This window comes from Anoplopoma fimbria, chromosome 12 (genome assembly GCF_027596085.1).
Source record: "Anoplopoma fimbria isolate UVic2021 breed Golden Eagle Sablefish chromosome 12, Afim_UVic_2022, whole genome shotgun sequence".
Lineage (NCBI taxonomy): Eukaryota > Metazoa > Chordata > Actinopteri > Perciformes > Anoplopomatidae > Anoplopoma > Anoplopoma fimbria.
In genome coordinates, this window is record NC_072460.1 from 18,660,177 (window position 1) to 18,682,219 (window position 22,043).

Here is a 22,043-nt window from a genome sequence, read left to right on the forward strand (position 1 = left end):
AATAGGAATCTCCGACCACAGACCAAACTCCATTTGCAACCACAGCCTATTTGTACCTTCTCCTCAATGACTACATTTCATTTCCCCAAGTCCGATCACAAAGGCAGGCGGCAGGGAAGCAACAAAATAAAAATCTAAATGACAGGAGCCAGCAGCTGGGAGGAAAAGAAAATCATGGTGGCCTGGAAGAGTTAATAAGATGTGGAATATACACTGTCACTGGGACTTATTTTGTTTCTTTCTAAGAGAGCCGCACCACAGAGGAAATGTGAGTGTTTGTAAAGCACCATCCAGGAGCGTGATGATGTTGATAAGAGTAAAACAGAAGGAGACAATGTGCTCGCTGCAGCATATTTGAGGCTGCTGCTCTGCTCTCCTGCAGTAGATGGAGGAGATAGGTGAGTAGAGTGTCATGGCAAAGACCTTGTCAACAGATAGCTATCTGCAAATAACACAGCTTATGCAAGCGCCTGAGGCTGACCACGGGAATATCATATTTTCTATGCCATTAGTTTCATTGCGTCCAATGACACTGTTTTATTTGTTTTTTGTCAAGATCAAATTGACCTTTTTTAATCATAGTGTTATGTTAGTGTGTTTAGTCTGACACATTGTGTTAGACCTTTTTCCTGCTTCTGTAGCAGAAACTACTTTTGAACAGTTCTGCTTAATAACTTATCTTTCATTTTTCTTGTCAAATAAAAACACTTTACCTCCCGTGATGTTAATCTGAACTCACAGGCCTAAAAACCCAAAGCCAATTCATCCTCTGTGGTGTAGGGTGTGTTACAATAACAAATGTAATCATGTATGTAATCATGTTACCAAACAGATCTTTGAAGAGGTCTTTCCATGTTAATTACAAAGATAACAATGTACTGTAGAATTTTCTGTTGTACCTCTTGAGCCATACAACCTAACTCTTTTAAGGGGATGTTTGACTGTGTGTAATCTTTTATGAAGATGATTTCAATAAATAAAAAAAATGGAAAGATGTTGAAATCAGCTCTTTTCTCTGAAAGAACAGGATAGTTTATATATTGTCCTCACCCACAGTGGTAATTTGGTCTAACGGTTTAGATAAATGGCTTGTGCCTATATGTCTCAGTATCTCATAATATTATTGGGTGATAAATAAATTAAGGAATTATGCTAAGAATATTACATTAGGATTTGTGTAGTTGCTTTTCATATTATTTCTAACAGTGTGCTCTGTATTTATGTCTAAAATGTCTGTATAGTAACAATGAATTATAGTGCATTTCTTTATATGAACTTACTTCTGAAGTGCACAACTTTCTAGTTCTAATGCAAAAAAAAGAATATGTCTCCCTGTCACACATGTATTGTCTTAAATAACCCTTCAACACATCAAATTTGTAATGTTTCAAGCTGAAGACAATATTCTCAAGATAAAATCTTTAATCTACAAAAACTGGTTTCATCTCGTTACACATCCAGTCAGACTGAAAAACTCTAGTAGCCTCTGTGCCACCAAATAAGTAAACAATTGCATCAATAAACACGAAGACCCATGCAAGACGTAAATCAATCACGGTTTGTGATAAGGCTTTGCGTAAATCATTAACTCTGTTTTGCTGAGAATTCATTTTGACTGCTGGCCCAATCACCTCTGTCAGCAGCTTTGCTCTGAGCACTTTTATCTCTCTGATTCCCCATAAGGTCCTTCAGTCAACAGCCAATCAATAGACATTTAACCTCCACAGCTTGAATAACAAGGCACTAAATATTTAGGAATTCAACGTTATCATGTCAGCGCACTAGGCCGAAATCAAAGAGGACTTCATCCAAAGTTGAAACTGATTCGTACTGTTGAAGACCTTCCTAAGTATTTGTAATTTTACTTAATTCAAGAATTTAAACACATTCTAATTCATCTGCTGACTGCATCAGTAACACTGACGCCTCTTTAAATTTTGGGTGGACAGTTTCAACACTCCATCAGCTCATTTTTCCTCGTTGTTCATTCGCTGTTGTCTTTCTACCCTCAGAGGTCACATGCTCCTCTCTTCTGTTCTCGTCCTGTTTGAACAAAGCAACTCTGTGGTCTGATCACGCTATCATTTTTGATTTCACAAAACAGGCCAGTCAGCAGTGATGGAAGAGGTTATCCAAACCAATCAGTAACTGTTTATGAATTCTTTATGGGCTGAAAGAGTCAATAGCATATCCATTAACTGTTGTTTTTCCCTTCAATCCTAAGATGTATATGGTTCCCTCTATAGATAAATATCTCGTAAACAAGATTAGAAATAGTGTTTGATGGCAATTCAAACCAGATTTCCTTTTTAGTTCAGAGGGTATGATTTAAATTTTGTTTCATACTTATTATCATTATTATCTACCCAAGATCTTCCTCGTTGCGATTCTTTTGGTCAATTTTATAATAAGAAAAAACAAGTTAATTTAAGTTTAAGTGAAGTTAAATGAAATCTTAAGTAAAGAGGTCAAATTAAACACCAAAGTACGGTTTATATTTTGTACTACTTGATCATTTGCAAGGGCCTTCATCATTTCAATAAGTTAAACCTAAAGCTGTCAGATAAATGTGGTGGAGAAAAAAATGCTATATTTTTTCTCTGACATTGTAAAGTATCAAGTAGCATGGAATGGAAATACTCAAATTAAATTATAATTAAGTTCAGTACATTAGTTAATGTATTTTGTTTATTTTCACCACTAAGTGAAGTGCCTAAAAATCATTCCTGAGTCTGGTACTTGAGTGCACTAGTTACTTTCTACCACTGCCAGTCAGTGAACATGAAATCATTATTTACTACTGCCATCATGTGGACACATAGCACACAAGCCTACATTCAATTCACTGTTCAGTTAACTAACCTCACGCTAAAAACTTCATTCACAAACAGATGAATCGCTGAATTATTCTGCATCCAAAATATTCATCACATAGAATCCAATAATTGGGGTTGTCAAGATATTGTAACCTAATGAACATAAAAAAAATTCCTGAATGAAGCAGCTCTTGTAAACAGTCAAAATTCAAAGCTTTCCTCTCTCAAAACACCTTAAACTTCTTTTGAATGATTCAAGCAGAAGTAAACCAAAATCACACAGTTCCATTGTATAATTTTTCCCATCAGCACTGCTTTCGGTCTATTAGCTTCTAGCAGCTTTACTTCCACAACCTCATGATTTTAACACACAAGCAGCAGCTTGTTGTTCTCCCTCGTTTCTGGAATATTTCTCAGAGCTCTCTCGGCCTCCGTTACGTTTACCTGGGTCGGTGAAGTGCAGCGTCCCATTCTGGCTGTACATCCCTCTGAAGGCCGAGCCCTGACAGCTGAGTGAAGGCCCATGAGCCTCAGCGGCTCTCCCAGGCCCGGCCAGGCTGAGACAGGCTGGGAGGAGAAGCAGGGCCGCTGTTACTGGATAGTGCTGTTTGCCGGGGCCACCGGGCCGGCTGTAAGGGCCCACAGCACCCTGGGATAATCCCCTTAATGCCTGTCACAATGAGATTTGATTGGAGACTCGAACACCCGGATTAATGGTGTCAAGTGAACAGCGTGTAATACCTACCTTCCAAACAGGCGACTAATTGGGCTCCCTGCCTCTGTTTAACACCAGATAGGCACATCTAGATCCTATTTTTATTACAGTACAGATTCAATTTCACTTCATTAGCTGAGTGATTTGTTCACCAGGCCCATGTTGCTTTTCTATAACAAGTTTAATACTTTCTATAAGGATAGGCTACTTTATAATTTTAATCTAAGTAAATTACTTCAGAGATCAAGTTCATGTTACACATTACTGCTGCTGTGACTATCTGATCATATGTTGACTCTGGCTAAACTCTGGCTAAAGGAAAAGGAAAGCATGTCGCCATGGACACAGTCAGAGACTTTATTACTACAATAAATGAAACAAATGGTTTCATAGTTTACATTCAATATCAGTTGATCTAGATGACAAACACAGAAAAACTAAATTTTAAAAGCGATATTGTAAAATATAGATTTAGATATGTCTGCCAAATAAGGATTTGATCTGTTGGCATTTTGTGAAATTCACATTTGGCTGGTTATACTGGCATTGTGTTTATGAAGAAAACTCACGTTAACGTGGTGTTTTATTTAATGGATCAGTGCAAAACACCATGACGTTAAAGGGGTCTTTGTTCTTGAACATATTTTTAAAGTGGATTGAAATATGTGTAAAAAGCAGTAAATTTACTTCAGAAAGGCCTATGTTAGGCCTATTAAAAAAGTAAGGCATTGCATTGGCATTTTGCAAAGTAACTGCTTGTTTAATGAAAATTACAACACTAATGTCATGTGGCAAAGCACTACAAAGAAGCTAGAGATGCAAGTTAATGTCATGTCCCAAAGCACTACAAACAAGTGAAATATGCAGTTACTGTTGAATGTCAAAGCACTAGAAAGGAGCTAGAAATACAAGTTAATGTCAAGTGTCAAAGAACTGTTAAGAAGCCAGAGATGCAAGTCAACGTGAAGTGTCAAAGCATTAAAAAGAAGCTAGAGATGCAAGCTGAAGCGTCAAAGCGTCAAGTGACAAAGCAGTAGACTGAATAAAGACTGAATGAGAATCATTCAGAATTAAATATTATTGCAGCTTAATACATGTTGCTGCTGTGTACTGGGAGGGTGAGTGCATCAGTGGTGGAATATAACTAAGCATTTACTCAATTACCCTACTTAATTACATTTTTGAAGTACTTGAGTGCCTCCAATTTATGCTATTTGTACTCATTGTACATTTTACTGAACTGAGCTATGCAGTTGCTTTACAGATTAATATTTAACACACAATAGATGCAATCAACTTTTAAAATATGATGCATTATTAATGCAATTATGGATTGAAATCTTTGAAACAGCAGTTGGCCAACCAATCTCCCCACATTGACAACAAGTCCTTTAGGTGCTGAGAAGCATTTAAAAAATATATATATTAATTTATAATCACTTCCAATTGAATGGTTGATATTATAGTTATTTTATTATGATACGATTTTTTATTTATTTGTTTTCTTTTTTTCTCTTCTCTTCCCTTCTACCCCCTTGCTCCAACGTAGCAATCTAAAACATAAAAAATGTTGCACACACATGAATGCATCAGTAATTATAATCATTTATTTGATACAACACTGACAGTGGTCATTTTGCTGCCTAATGAGTAATTCTACTTCTTTGATTATTAATATTTTACTGATAATCCTTTAGTACTGCTACTTGAGCAAAATTATGAAGGACTTTTGTTATGTTTACTGAAGTGGAAGATGTCAACCCTGTTTTAGTTCAAATTGATTTTAATCATTTCAAACTTTTCACATTCAAACAATGAATAAATGCGATGCAATGCATCCACTTTTAGTCCATTTTAGGTACTTTATATAATTTTTCTCACATCAAAACTTCATTACGACCCACACAGGAGCACACAAGATAGTATAAGCCACAAATATAACATGTAATAAGTGCCTGATAAAATGATGTTGTGTTTGTGAATTCCGTTTATTTGAGCCGTTAACTTTGTCTTCGTCACTCAGATGGTGAATATTAAGGAACCTCTCTGTGCCCCTCAGTCAAGTCATTCAGCTTTGTAAACAAACAGATATCCACTGAGGAGCTGGTGAACGGCTGCTGTCGTGTTTACATTCACCAAGTGATTCTGCCAACAGCAGAGCTCTGGAGTTTGTCCAGGTTGTGACCGTTAGGCCATTAATCCCATATGTCCGACACAACTTACTAGTGTTGTAGGATATGTACTGTACGTTACTTTGCTAAGAGGAAGGTTTGTGAGCTTATCTCAGTTGCTGAGACTAAAGGAATAAAAAGGCTGTTTTGGTAAATTGTACCAGACACTGATCAGTAGTGTGTAGAAATGTATCCATTTAAACTGGCAGGCAGCTGAAATCTAAGGTGGACACAAGCAATCTTAAAGTTTTAATTAGAAATGATATAGAAATTTGAGCATGAAATTGTAATGTTTGCTTGAGTCTTAATAGCAGCTAACTTTTGAGAGAAACTGAACAGTGATTTGCAGTTTGTTTGGACACAGAGGCATGTTATAACCCGATCTAGCCCAAAAAGAGGCTTAGAGTAGGCAGCTGCCAAAGAATGCATTTTAAACATAAATGCCTGGTTTTGAAACATTTGTTAAGCATACATGTATACGGGGTAAAGAAATCGATTCAGAAAATGTTGCTAGTGTACTCAGAAGCAGTGTAAATCAAATGAGACTATTTTTTGGTCATAGATGAAAGAGGTGGCTAATCAGTGGATGGGGCATACAGAAATACATACACACAAAATAGTAATTACTTCTGCACTCCTTTTTATAGCTCTTATAGCATGTAGTTTAAAGGAAAAAGCTGAAAAAGACTAAAAGCAACAACATGTTAGTCCATCTCTCAATACTTTCTTGGCTTCCCTACCCTGTCTGAGGCACTTAGCCCCAAGCCCATCTGTTCCTACTGAAGATGTACATCGTTAAAAACATGCCATGAATATATATTTTAATGTTTAAAAAAGGCCCAGTTATTTCCTTTAACAGCTGGGCAACGTAGTTTTTAGCAAACGTTACACAAATAGGATTAAATAGTGTATGTGGCACTATTTTCAGTGGAAGATTAATACACAATTGGTGCTTTAGTGAGTTTTTATAGCAGTAGGATGTAAGTTAAAACCAACTACAGTTTCCTGTTCATCATATAGACTTTATATACTGTAAGAAGTGGACGTAGACACCGTGACGTCACCCATTGGTTTGTGGACTTCAGTTTTGATGCCTCAAGTTTGGCATTTGGCCGCCGCCATCTTGTTTTTTTTGTACCAGAAGTGAAACGAAAGGGTGGAGTTAAATAAGACCCAATGCAGATTAAGACACTTTTAGGCAACCAAAATGTAACGATTAACTTTCAGGAACTGAAAACACACTGTGAAAGGGTTAAAGTTGTAAGAAGAAAACACAAACAACTCCTAGACCAGACAACGTCGTGGCAGCATCCCGTCAATCACAAGGTTGCCACGTCATAAAGCATTCCCTGCTTTATTGTCTATATTACTCTAAATGGGACCATAGTTTACTAAATTAACATCATGCTGTATTGAAAAATACTTGAAACTAGCAATTGAGACCATAAATGAATGATGGGTAGGGTTATTTTCTCATAGACTTCAATACAATCAGACTTTGTTTTGAAACGAGAGGAGTCGCCCCCTGGTGGCTATTAGAAAAGATGCGAGTTCAAGGCACTTCTGCATTGGCTTTACTTTTCAGATCCGGAGTTCATCATTATGAAAGAACATGTCACCCAGGGTAACAGTGTTATTAAGTGATGTGTTTTTAGTTTTTTATAGTTTTTGAACAAAAATGGAGGATCGTTGCTCAAGAGATCAGTTAGCAGTTAGCTCGCTGGCTACAGTAACTGTCAACATGGTGATGTTTGGATGAAAGAAAACAGTGTCACTAGCTCCCTAAAGGGAAAACAAAAGTGCCTCCCCACTGTCTGTTACCAGGTCGTTAGCAGTAGTCATAGCATTGGGTTGATGCAGTTCAGAGAAATGGGGAGAGCAGATGTGGGATAAACCTTTTAGGTAGATGATCCTAACCACAAAAAGAAACATTACTCTCAGGACTTGCAAAACATATTTAGCTCAATCAAGTAACATGGATACAGCAACATCTGTTCAGGGACTAACCAACTCTTTGGCCACATTAATCATTATTTATATCACTTTTTTCTCATTTGGCCAGAGCTTTGTGAAATTTGCATCTCCACAGTGTGACATGCAAATCATTTGAAGAATGACCTCAGAAGGAAAAACAAAACCCCCATCTGCTGTATTAGAAAACTGTTGTGAGAGTCAGTAATGTACAGCGAAGCCTTCACTTTTATTGACATAATTTTAAACACAGGGGTAACACGCTGTATTCACAATAGTGCAAAGAGAGATGTGACTGGTGGGGATTTCTGTGTCGGTGTTTGTACCGCATCATATAAAAGTAGGCTTCATAAAAGTTTCATATTTCAGGCATTCCCCAGATACAAAGAGAATGTTTTCAGCACCTCAGGTCCAGAATAACAATACTTCTGACTTCATCCAGTACTGCAGCTTTTCAAAACTCCTTATTGTATCAACTGCACCAACAACATCAAGTCTCAAATCCTTTCAAATCATCCTGTAAACCCCCTCAGACTCTATGCACTCCAGCCTCTGTACCATCATCACCATCAGGCTCAGCTCCCATGGCCTTTTTTAACAACCTCCATATCTCTGACACACCTCCTGAATTACAGCCGTGTGAACAAGGCAGACACAAATGGCGACGATATTTCCACTCTGACTCTGTTGTGATCCAGCAGAGCTCCGGAGCTCGAATCTCCGAAAGAGAAAGCGAGCAGCTGCCACACTTTTTCTCACTGAAACCACCGGGTTGATAAAAACAGAAGGAAGTGTGTACTCACCAAATGGCAGTTCCATACTTGAACTGACTTGTGTGTTTACATTGACCATTTCGTCCTCTTCTCCTTCTCAAACATGTGTTTAAAAATCCACTTTTTTCCTCCCTCACCATAAGGTGTAAAAGGTGGAAGTTTGGCGCAGGTTGCTGAAGTGTGAGAAGGGTGTTGTTGGTGCAAGGTAAGGCCGGTGTTGCCGCTGTTATCTTATTGATTTTCCTAATCTGGGCAAATGTGGGTGGGGAGGTTAAACAGTAACCAGGCTCGTATGGACACCAATCTATATAGCAGCTGTAACTAAGGCAACATGATGATAGAAACTCAAATAGACATTAAGTTATAATATTCTTTTCCCTCTTTCTCATCACCAGACATTTCTCTATTCAGATTGGGAGTGAGTAAGCACTTAATAAGAAACTGAGTTTATACAAAAAGGAAAAGAGAAAAGCTGGAGGGTGGGGAGAGACATAAAAGATTGAGGAGTGGACAATGTACTGAAGGTGGCAGCGAACAAACTGTATGATGAGTGACGTCACTAGTTTTTATTTTGACTTAGAGGGAAATGTCTCTGACTGCTGGGGTGTTTGAAATACATTTGGGCATGAGTCACCTGTGGATGCAAGACATCCACTGAAATCTAATTTTAAAATGTGATTTCCACAGTCTTACAGATAAAAATGGAAATTTCCCACCTGTTTCACTTCTTAAAGGCACATTTTTTGCCATCCAGCTCCTTCTGATAGATACAATTAAAAAAGTGATATTCACATTCTTATAATATTCTGACAGTTTAAGAATATTTATTTGTACGACCCTGTCCATATTAAAACATTCAGGATTAATCACATACTGTAACAATCATGGTGTTTTTATTCTCTTTATGGGCTTTACAGTCTCTTCATTAATAATTCGACATTTGTGTGAATACGCCCTTTTGGCTTTCTTGCCGAGAGTTGGATGAGAAGATCCATGCCATTCTCATATCTGTACATTAAATATGAAACTAGCCCGCAGCCATCTAGCTTAGCTTAACATAAAGACCATAAAGACTGGAAACAGTGCCAAATAGCTAGCTAATCTCTGTCCAAAAGTAACAAACCCTCTAAAATGTACTAATTAACATGTTACTACGCATTTGTTTAATCTCTACAAAAGTTATAGAAAAAAAAAAACAAGTTCTGGTTTTACTGGGGTTTATGTGTTGGACTATTTCTTGGCATGACTTCAGGAAAGAAAACACAATTTGTACTTTTTACAGTTCAGTTTTTAAACAGATTAAACAAAGTATGCTCATTAACGAGCTTGCTGATAAGCAATTTTCTCAGACAGAGATGTTGTTTCCCCCAGTTTACAGTCTTTATGCTTAAGTTAAAGTTAACAGTGGCCTGGCTGTAACTTAATATTTACAGCACAGACATGAACTGGCATTGACAACGTGAACACTACCAGTAATTGTATACAGAGTTAAAAACAACCAATGTAATTATAGCCTAATAACCAGAACTGCACAAGAGAAAGCTGACCAGCCACTTCCAGCTGCTCTCCATTTTCTGAACAAAGAGCTCTTAAATAAACAGTCATTACAGTAAGTGAAAGGCTGAGCTTGGGGGCTTTTTACACTTTTGTTTGTTGGGATTTAGTTTACTTGGCAAAAATGGTTTCCATATAAAATATTAAGTTTGCTGTTAGTGGTTCTGTTTGTGTGTGTGTGTGTGTGTGTGTGTGTGTGTGTGTGTGTGTGTGTGTGTGTGTGTGTGTGTGTGTGTGTGTGTGTGTGTGTGTGTGTGTGTGTGTGTGTGTGTGTGTTTATAAATTGGTTGGGAGGCACAGCTGATTCCCCTGATTTCCCTCATATTTCAGACCATAAAAGCTGCATTAGTGTCCTGTTTTATGGCACAGAAAGTCTCTGAGGGGTAAATACAGAGATTTAATGAGGTGAAATGAAGGACAGAAAATGTCCTGCAGCAGCTGTGAATATACACTAAGTAGTGAACAGCCAATACATATATAAATATATAGGGATATACAGCGTCATCAGTTATTTATAACCGGGGCGGCTGTGGCGTAGTGGAGAGCAAGGTAGTTCTCCAATCAGAGGGTCGGTGGTTCGATACCCGGCTTCGATGTGTCCTTGGGCAAGACACTTAACCCCAAGTTGCTCCCGAAGGCTTGCCATCGGTGTGGACTGGATGATGAATGTTAGTTAGAGTCTGATGGTGGCACCTTGCATGGTAGCCTGTCATCAGTGTGTGAATGGGTGAATGATATGTAATACACTACTGATTGTAAGTCGCTTTGGATAAAAGCGTCTGCTAAATGACTGTAATGTAATGTAAATTAAGGTTCTGTCAGGCAAACAGACAACTATGAATTAAACACATTGACCGCAGGGATGACTTGACAGTTTTTCACACCGAACAACTAAAATACTTAATCACATTAATTAGAAAGAGAATCAATACCACATTAAAGGTAATATATAATCTGTACAAGAAAAGTGCTTATTTTTTGCTCAATGCCTCTCAAACGTTCACTAATATTCATCAATAAGTGCAAAAACTCTCTTCAAGAAGTATAAAACAGGCAACTATTTTACCAAATGAAAGAAAATGATTCTGTCAGTTACCAACAGCTATAAACAAACAAACACTCATACCATTAACTCACCTGTGTGTCATTCATTAATAAAGATTTACTTTGAATATAGTGGTAACTGGACAGCTGCGTCATTTTGTTATGCAGCCTTTGTGTAGGTTAAAACTTTATGACTTTTTTCTTCCATTAAAAGACGTTTAAAACACTTTGTTGCGTTAATATTTTGTAAGTCTTTTGGGTTTTCTGTTTGGTGAGCACTGGTTTCTCCAGCAGGAGCCGCCGTAGCTGGACGGACAGACAGAACAAGGCTTCCCGCTCTTATAGGGAGCCTCTCCCACCCAGTTCCCCCTGAAACACAAATCAACATAATATTAGCCATGAGGCATTGTTATGTTTCTTTTCATATTTTTGTTTGGGACCAACACCTTCAAAAGGATAGAGTGGCATTATTTATATATATTGTTGTTGTTAACACATCACATAAAACCAAAATGTGTAAATCTGTCTCTTAAAACTTTCCAACATACCCATCCTGTCTGTTGCACACACAGCCACAAACCAAATGGTTCATAGTGAAGACAGAAATCTTAACATATCTTTATTCTTAAAGGAGGGCACATTATTTCCTCAAACAGCTGGTTACTGTACATTTTAGCAAATGTTACTCAAACAGGAGTAAATGGTGGCGACTATATTCAGTGGTGGATTAATGTGTGTATGTAGGTTTGAGTCAAAATAAACTACAGTGTGTGTGTTCATGGTAATGAACCATGAAGAATACCTGTAACATTTCCTGGTGATAATGTCTCTGTGGTGCTGTAAAAACAAAAATGTTTGCATGCATATTTTCTATACCAGAAATGTGTTTTGAGCTGTTGTTGTTGTTTTTGAATAGCAAACGATCAATAAAGAAACAAATGTTGTGTGAACTCCTGTTTTTGGGCTGACCAAATTTGTTTTTATCAGAGTAACAAATACCAGAAGTTGTAAACTATTATATATACTGTATCCTACACTATAGTATATACAGGGTTTGATTATGAACTAAGGAATTGAGCAGTTGCCTCAAAAGACTCGGTTTTACATTGTGTCAATTTCATTTTTTCTGTAAATCAATTAATGGCCAATTTTATTGAAATTCACATCACTAATGCAGAATACTCTATTTGCAGAAATACACTTATTATTTTATCGTTAATACTTTCTAATCTCTACACTAAATATCACCTGGTAATCTTATCTTAATAGCAGACTTTGTTAAAGAGCTGGCAAGTCGTTTCCCCAGTTTGCAGCCTTTCAAACTTCTCATCTAACTCTCGACAAGTGAAAATGCGTATTTCCCGAATGTCAAACTCTTCCTTTTGGCGTTTCTTACTTTATAGAGTAGTTGCAGACCAGCAGCGTTGCCTCCTTCCATGTGCTCCCAAACACGTACATGTTAGAGCACTTCCTGACAGCACATCCCACTCTGTTGGTGCTCGCCCACACCATCTAAGAGGAAACAAAAAACACATTAAAATGCTTATATCCATAAAGTCAAACCATGCATATGTCCTAGTGTTGTCCCAATATACCTATATTGACAATAACTACTATATTTAAAAATGAAATACACAATAATATTTGCAGTATTTTGAGTGTGACTTATTTGCCAAAAAATACACAAAAAGCAGGGTCAAATATGAATTTGACTGATAGCAATATTATAATTTTTTTGCAATAGATATCGTTATCATGAAGTATTTTGGCCATGATTCTTTTGGAGTGAATATCAGATATTCTGGAAGACCTATAATATATAGTACACTGTTTTACATTTTTTTCAAAATCAACTTATGTCCTAAATTCTGTGATTTACCAGTTCAACATTTGTAAGGGACTGTACAAAAAATACTGGGAAGGGTTTGGGGAGCTCAATCTTAATTCCATCCATAAAAAACACAGCTCATCCTTATTATTTTATTTTCCTGGTACCCTCCCCTAATATCTCAAAATAACATTAATTCAAACATAGACAAATGGGATGTTAGGACTGGGCTCCGATGGCGTCTCTTTGGGAGATGATGGACTTGAGCCCAGTAACACCCACCTCTTAAACTTCAATTAACCTGAGGATGCTTTAGCATGATACGCTTGAATCTCAAAATATTTTTCACGAGTCCCACCTTTTTCCCTCAAATGTTTTGTGGAAAATAAACACTGGTGTTCTTCCTTGTTCAATTCATGGCAGACATGCACTCAAACTCATCTGTCCCTTATAATATCAATGCAATTTTTAGGGGAGCAGGTTAATTTAATCGTTATAGACATATTTAATAAAGCTTCGACTAAGCTTTTTCTTTAAATGCACAAGATGATAAACTCATAACCTGAGTGTAGTGAGAGCACACTGATCCACTGCATCTGTTCGGGAAGGAGAAGTGATGCCTCTCCTCGTACCAGGACCGGACCAGATCAGTGATGGACTGGTACCTGTCACATCCAACACACATTCATCCACATCTTAAAGATATACATATTTTTCGGATTTTACGCTGTATACAATGTATGTTAAGACCATAATCATGCATTAAACCAAGAGTTGATTATTGTGTCTGAAATACCTTCCTGAGGTGATTGACAGGTTTTGGCCCATTTGTCTCATGGCTTGTGTTGGACCGTGATCCCAAATGCATCGTGAAGCCCAGGATTCTGCTGACTTAGCGAGTCCCTGATCCCAGAGCTGTAGAGCCATGAAAGAGGGAGGAAAAGAAAGAGATAGGGGCTGTTAAATTCACTCAGTTCTGTATCGAAACTAACAAAAAACAACTGCTCTTTGCCTTAAAATAGACTAAAACATCTGGTCCTGCTGTCTTGGTAATTATTTGTACCACAAAATAAGCAAGAACATGTTTTGTGTTACTTGTAGTATAAAGGTACGTTTGTTTAATTGGATAGTAAGATATATTTTAAGATTTGTGGGATCAGGTGTGCAGTTTTTCACTTGAGATGCACTTCCTCATATTCAGAATCTTACTTAAGTAAAAGTACCAAAGTATAGTCAAATATATTAAAAGTACCAAGTAAAAGTATTTAATGGTCCATTTCAGGAAAATATACACAATATTATGGATTATTATTATTATTGATGCATAAATTGAACATCACTTTAAGGTTGCAGATGGTAAAGGTGGAGCTGCGTTTTATTATTTTGTATACTACTGGTTAGCTTAAAAAATATATTACAATTAATTACTACATTTATATTGTATGTTTATAATCTAAATCTGCAAAGTACATTGTAACCAAAGCTATAAAAAAATGTAGTGGGATACAATATTTGTAAAAATGTAGAAGAGTAGGAATATAAAAAGCATAAAATGGAAATACTCAAGTGAAGTACAAGTACCCCAAAATTGTAGGTTACTTATGTACAGTACTTGTTACATTCCACAGTGTTTCCTCACCATAAACTCCATATTGGCTGCGGGGGGGAAGACCTGAGAGCGGACTCGGTTGTGGTAATCCAGCAGAGCGTTGATCTCTCTGGATGAAATGGCTCGTTTACGTCTGCTGACAGCTCCAGTGAGCATCCTGAAGTCTGACTGTGTCTCAGCTCCAGACCTGGTTGTGTTGAGCAGCTCTGTGGAGCTCGACAGCACAGCAGCAGCTCCGATGTGAGGTGTCGTCCACAGGGTGGCAGCCAGCAGGAGCTGAATACAAGCAGCACCCATCTGAGGCCGGTGGAGCAGGACGAGGTTGCAGCTGCACCACCTCTCTGCACAGACCTGTAGAGGAGACAAGTTTACATCATGATCAGATTGACATGGAAAGAATCTCAAAGAGGTAATTACAAGGAGTCTTTGAATTAATACAATTATATTTTTAAAAAAAAGTCACATAGCACTAGATGGGTTGACATAAAGTGATTCATCTTTCTCAATGACATTTCCTTTAACCCTCTTCTGCATGAAAGAGGATTTCACCCTATTCTTTGGGAAGATTTGGGTCCTGTAAAATGTAATAATCAAAGGATTGAGAGCAATGAAAATGAACTAAATCTCCAACATAACAATTATTGCTGCCAAACTCTCTGAAGACTTCATTTGCAAAGTACAGATGAAAGCAATTCTTTAAATTAGTAGACCAACACCAGTTTACCTGATATTTTCTGGTGTGCACAAAAAATATGATTTAGGTAAAACAATGATCCATTTTTGCAAATTAACCCTTATCAGATAAGTATAAAACATAATGAGGACTTATAAACATGCATTAACCATCTTCTACAAAAACATGCAGAGTGTGTAATCAATCAGTAATACTGTCATCAGAGAGCATATTTGTTACATAAAAATAGAAAAAGCTGAGTCTCCTACCTTCATCAGTGGATCCTTTCACAGAGCAGAGAGAGAGGAGGAGATCCTCGCTTCAACAAGAGCCTTTGCAAACAAGCCAGTTTGTCACGTGCGGCAGACTCTTTACTGGGCTTACAAAAAACCCTCCTGTTCGTTTTCTTCGTTCCTAAACCTACAGTCTGTCTCTGATTTTGTCTCCACTGGAGAGAAAATCACAACCACAGGAAATTGCCTTTCAGAACAAGTCCTGAAATATTTTACTTGTCGTTGTTTAGAGGTTCAACAGCTTGTTGAATTTGTTTTATGAAAGAAATCTGAAAAACTTTAGTTTAACGCCTCGCCAAATTTTATTTAATTTTAAAATTTTTCAAAAATGTTTCAGGGTTTAGCTTCATTGTCCTAATACAATATTGATATTATCGTGATATATATAAAAATTAAGAATAATCAGTCAGACTTTCAATTTTGTCTATTTATTGGTAAATTAATTACCCTCTTTTATATACATATAAATACCATAAATATCTCCCTTGTAAATACAATTTAGTTTTCCTTTTTATTCCTTCATTGAGTGCCACTTTTAACCTACTTTCTTACATTTATTATTTTATTTTATTTAGACATATACACTCTATATACACAAAATATGTACTGTTCATTATAATATGATATTATAGTGCAAAAAGATATACATACAGCTTATGAGTGCTAAATAGGGAGGAGGTAATTAAATAAGGTGTTAGAAAATGTGTTCATTTTAAATAAAATTTAGGACAGTCTAATATATGAATCCTTTATTTGAGAGATTGAGGCTGCCTTACAGAAGCACATGGCTTCCCTCCTGACCTCCCTGATGTTTCAATAAAACACAATAAAATGTTTAAATAAACACGCCTTGGGGAAGAACTGTGCAGAGCGCACATAAAACAAAAAGAAGAAAAGTGGCTGCAGAGTCAGCAGTCATCTCCAGCTGTTGTTTGTTCCAGGAACAAATCTCCTGCCATGTGTGATATACTATACAAGAGATGAGGACACTGCCAAGGTACACTGCACCACCACCTACTGCAGCTCTGCAGGCAATCATTTATTCATACCCCGCCCCTAAATCATATGTTCTCAACCAACCAATGCCGAGCAAACTTCTGCAATGTGTTTGAGATCATTTGAAACGTCATGTGTGAAACATCTAAATTTCTGAAAAGCTCTACGTGCACGGATTAAAATGAACACTTTGACTTTTTGGGTTCACGGTTTGGGACGAGGGACTTGATACATGTTGGTTCAGCACGTCACAAATGTCAAATACAAAGGATGCGCAAATCCCCGACATGACTGTCATGAACACCATCTGTAATTTACTGTATGTATGATGGTATGATTCAAACAAAGGCATTTACATGAATGTATCAAGAGGCCAATCAACTGTTTACTCACATTCTTCACTGTCATCTTGTCAAATCGCTGTCAGATCATCAAGATGGTACAGGGAGAAGAAAAACACAGAATAAATTAAATAGAGTTTCTGTTTCATATGTTATTCCACTTAGTAAATGAACAAAGATAATAAACACACATGGATGGCAAAAACAGTGACAGAATTCATTCATCGTGTTGTATCTTTAACATTGGAAGTCATTCACAGCAGCAGACATGACACAATAACAAGAGTATGCAGCAACGGCTTCAGGAACAGCAGTGTTTTGAGCCAAATGCTAACAGAAGCATGCTAACACTCATAACAAGGAAGCTAACACCTTGATGTGTAGCAGGTATAATCCGACGTCATGTGTTTGCATGGCAACATTAGCCAGCTAAGGCTGGAGGGAATGTTATGAGCTTTGTTGCTATTTTTGTCAGGCAGGTGAGTGCGAGGCAACAAGTGAGGAGGGCCCAATGCAGACAATCAGACAGGAACAGTTCAGGGATTTATTGATAAGATGAAGGTGTATAAGCTTACAGGTAGGTACAGGTTGCAGATTTTCAGCGTAAAGGTTCAGGCTGTGCACATGGTTTGACAGGAAGACATGCCGCATCAAAACCTGGCAGGGAATGAGTGGAAATGGGATGGTTATATACTGCAGGGCTGATGAGGGAAAGTGGAAACAGGTGAGATCCCACCTTGTTAGTTTTCCTTCTGTCAAACCTTACAATCCGAACCAGGATCAGTATGTTTCATAAAGACACTCAAAGCTGATCAGAACCTGGCTTTGTCAAAAGAATAAGAAATCAGTCCGAACTGAACAGAAATTCCCAGAAAGCAGAATAAATCTTGAAATGCTTCAATAAGTTGACACAAGTTGAACCAACCTGAATGAACAAAGAATTTTCTTGTATCACCTGATCACTCATGTTGGCTCTCTGAAGTCAACCCTTCAAAGGTTTGCAGCAGACTTCCACACAGGTTCAGCAGAGTGCTGTCAGAATTTGTGACTTTGTGTCTAAAATGCACAGAGGGCTCCATCAAAGAGAGCGAGGGCCTCTGGCATACAAAAGGTCAACAACTTTTAAGGTTCACTTTAAACCCGGAGTCACATCTTGTGGTTGGTCTTGACCAGTTTGCTTTTCCACTCGCCTGAGGGACTACCTCACCGTCCAGAACTGTCCATTACCAAAAAGTGCTTCTTCATATTTGTTTATATTTCTGTATGATTTGTATTATTAGGAGAATTAAGAGCATGTTCTTTTATCATCATTATTATTATAATTATTATTATTATTATTATTATTATTATTATTATTATTATTATTATTATTATGGGTTTTATCTAGTTAGTTTCACTATTTTGATTTAGTCAGACAATAATCTGTGAACCTTTGCCCTTGTAGGATCAGACATTTAAATTTAGCCGTGGCCACATGCATGCCAGTTCTGTCACGTAGTTCATATTTCTATCATCGTACATCAAAGAGGGGAGAAATGTTAAGCAGCGATATAAAATAGCTGTGCAGACAGAATGACACGTGGAGGAGTGAGTGCAGTATGTTTGACTGAGGAGTAACTGCCCTTGTGAATTTAACATTTTGAAAAAATTCCTGCGTGATAATTAGAAAATCTGAAGGAAAGGAAAAGCGGTGTAGTCATATAGCAAATTTACTCAGTGAGTGTGCTGCTTCCCACTGATGCAGAAAGGAAATGTGAAAATGATCCATACAGACTTACTTTACAGGTTAAAAGAATATAAAATTGCACTCGGGCATAAGCTTTCAACTGAGCACTGATCTCATCTGAGAATGATTGGATTAGTTTCGCAGCTATAAATACGAGTATTGGCCACATAATGGAAATAGATGGAGAAAAAAAAGGGATTGCCAAACAAAAATTGCAATACATTCTGAGGGGGACATGAATATCAAAAGCCATCCAACAGTTGTAGAGACATTTCAATAAAATCCATTAAGTGAACCTCATGTTGGTACCAGAGGTAAGGTCAGAGGTAGATGTGGAGATAATTCATGATAAGTGAACTGCTGGTGGTGCTACAGGAAAAGTTAGAGTATTACCAAATTCACTAGGATTCATCCTTTTTCCAATATAGTAATCCTGTACCAAATGGCATGGCAATCAATCCCATATTTGCCATCCCTAGAGCAGTCTGTGGTTTCTGGGTTAATTATATTGCAAGGTCGTCACAACATTCATATGCTATTTTTCTTAAACACAGTCAGAAAAAGTGCAATAGTTTAATTTCCTGAAATCTGAGAAGAGAAACTTCTGCAGGACAGTCTAAAAGACCAGACGTTTTTCCCAGAGACCTTCCCTCACTCCCTGCAGCATGACATCATCCGTCTGGTTTGAGACGCTGCAGGGCGCTCGTGTACAAAAGCTTGCAGTGACTTTGTCATGTCTGAAAGGTGAAGAGGAGAACTCAGTGGCCTTCTGTATTTACCCGAGAGGGAAAATAAAACAAACCTTGCACTGACTGTATTTGAGGTCCCTGAACTGCAGCTTTCCTGGTGTCAGCCTGGCCTTTCATCTGTCTGAGTAACAGCATAGCAGCTGGTGCCTCTCACAGGGTTAGAGTACCACAAAACTCCTTCACAGCAACGCTTACACATGAAATACAGCACATTGAATTAGAAGGCAAGCCAATGTTTCTGAAAGAACTTTGTGTTCAACAACCTAACCCTCAAATGTGGCTGGATCTATCACTCAACTCTGAAATTCCTCTCAGCTTTAAAGAGCATTTTAGCATCTTTTAGCTTGTGTTTTTGTTTTATCAGTACCTTAATTGTTGTGGTTAACTCACCGCTCTTTTCGATGATGTCCAGCTGCCACAGGAAGCCGTTATTAATCTAAATAGCACCAAGCAGACAGATTAGCCTTTAGTAGTTAAAGAGACAGATATTTCTCACAAGAGCTGGTTGAGACCAAAATAAAGCTTAAAGTAGACTAATTATTAAGAATATATAAGGTGGCCAGAAACACAATTTCAAATGGATGCGCGCTGGAGGTGCATATACTGAAGGCAACAAGTTCAACTTTATAGGTTCAATGTTACGTTTAAAGGCTGTTGCTTTGCCCCCAGGTGGAAAACAACAATAAATAAATGCAAGTTTGAAATGCTGATTTATGTGTTTCCGTCTGATCGGTCAATATTAATTTATTTAATTGTTTCCTAATTATTTTCCCAGAAATGTTCCTCTGAAATCCATGTGTACATTTTGCAACAGACATACTCAAATGTTGTTCCTAGTTATTGAAGGAGAACAAAGGTCTCTTCTTTGCTGTGTCAGCAGGCAGCTGGACAGTGAAACATTGTGGTCAATAGGCAGCCTTTTCTCCTGAGTGTTGGAATAATCTCAGAGCTCAGTCAGAGGAGTTTGTTTTAATAACTCACAGTAAAATGTTCCACTTTGCACAGCAAAGCTTCAGCTGTTTGATCAACCTGACAAGATGTCTCCAGGAGTTTCAGCCCCTTCCTCATATTTGCTTGATATTTCCATTTTCAAAGAGGCTCCTGTCAGTGTTTGCATTTAGCATGATCACATTGGGGATATCTACAGTCTGGCAGCAATAGAGGCCATATTATATTATATTTATTAAATGTTTTATGGTGTATAAAGGCTTTGATCTAAGTCTGTACTGTAATATGAAACCATATGCCTCCTGCCAGAGTTTGTATTCTGGCATCAGTGCTTAAAGAACTATCAGTCAAAAACCAGGCGTGCCTAGAAAATGTAATTTCTAGGAGAGGCTTGTTTGCCAAGTTGGAGAGCATCAAGGACAAACTTTGTCCTGCATTCAGATGAGAAAAGATGGATCTTCCTCCGGTGCAATCGTAATGACTCAGCTAGTTTACCATCATATGTACCAGGCAGTTAATGGATCAGAATCTTGCACAAAATAAGTGAACATTTAAGCACCTTATTAATGTTTTATGTTTTAGGTGATCCTTTATTAAAGTACTCAAATTCAAGATATCTTTCTTAAGAGAAGTGTGCCCAAGATACATCACAAGTACAAGCACAGATATTCAATACAACACATTATAAACATACACAGAAGACCACATTAAAGAAAACAGTTACAAGAGACCTTCAACTGCTTGTGTACAATGTTTGACTTGTTCAGTTTGAACATGCAGTACAGCTCAGATTAGAGGTTTGGCACTTGTTCCAGCAGAGCTTTATAGATAAATATTGATTATAAATTGGCAGTGCATACAGCACCTTCCTGTCAGTTGAATATCAGTCTTTTGTCCATGGGTCTTAAAAGTGAGTCTGTTATCCACCCAGGTCCCCCAACTATTTGCAACATTGAAATATGTATTTCTGTTTACATTGTGTCTGTGACTGCGGTTTTATTGCAGTGTGGTGATCTATAGTATTGAGGACACCGTGTGCCATAAAACCTGACACCGTGACCCCCTGACTTACATCCACATGCCACACTACAAAGCTCCGTCTGAGCAAACATGACCCAGAGCGAGAATGGAGTGTCTGAGTGTGTCTGACTGAAATTCAACAACGGCCCTTTTTTTGTTAACCATATTAATGCAGCCAATAGATAATGGATTAGACCTGAGTTAACTCGATTTCATTTCCGTTGGTCGTACTGAAATCCTTTTGTGTTATTTTGGATACAACAATCGCTACACATCTTGGAATAATTGTTTCTAACTAAGGCTGATTGATAACTTGATAACTTGCTCAGATTTGGTCCCAACAATTGTAATGCCTAACAGTTGCTGTGGAAAGAAATATATCACTGCCAAAATAACAACAAAGCACATAGCCTACGGGACTTATTTGTTTTTGTGCCTGATGACTCCATTGAAAGCAAGATGGTGTATCTCAAGAAGTTTATCCTCAAATTTTAAATAAATGAATTCAGTATAAATACAAGTACAGATTTGTACTTAAGTACAGCACTGGAGTACTCAGTTACATTCAACTAGTTTTATTCACTTCCTACTGATTGGACATATATTAAGTCTCATTTTGGCTGTTTTAGGAAACGATTGTGATGTCTCTGGGTTTTGTTGGTGCATTATTTCTTGATTTGATTATACATCTGGCAACAAATAATAAGCATTTAGCAGTGGGGGGAATTAAGTAAGAAGAAGTAGGTAAGTACATGTATTCAAGTACTGTACTTAAGTACACATTTGAGATACTTGTACTTTACTTGAGAATTTCCA

At 37.5% G+C, this 22,043-nt stretch overlaps 1 protein-coding gene across 1 annotated transcript; it reads right to left on the minus strand.

Annotated features, from left to right (window-relative positions):
• Window positions 1–9,396: 9,396 nt before the first annotated feature.
• Window positions 9,397–16,851, minus strand: r3hdml (R3H domain containing-like). The gene is made up of 6 exons (XM_054608728.1): window positions 16,837–16,851; window positions 14,512–14,832; window positions 13,669–13,787; window positions 13,435–13,537; window positions 12,441–12,556; window positions 9,397–11,413 (listed from the first exon to the last, which is right to left on the minus strand). Exons 1-6 carry the CDS (start codon window positions 16,849–16,851, stop codon window positions 11,281–11,283), a joined length of 807 nt encoding a protein of 268 aa, XP_054464703.1. The 3' UTR covers window positions 9,397–11,280.
• Window positions 16,852–22,043: the final 5,192 nt, after the last annotated feature.

Excerpts from the sequence above, each read along its gene's own strand:
- r3hdml (XM_054608728.1), bottom strand. Across the intron at positions 13,538-13,668 it reads CTGTCAATCACCTCAGGAAG|GTACCAGTCCATCACTGATC; the intron begins GTATTTCAGACA and ends TGGATGTGACAG. Across the intron at positions 11,414-12,440 it reads GTCTGCAACTACTCTATAAA|GGGGAACTGGGTGGGAGAGG; the intron begins GTAAGAAACGCC and ends TTTGTGTTTCAG.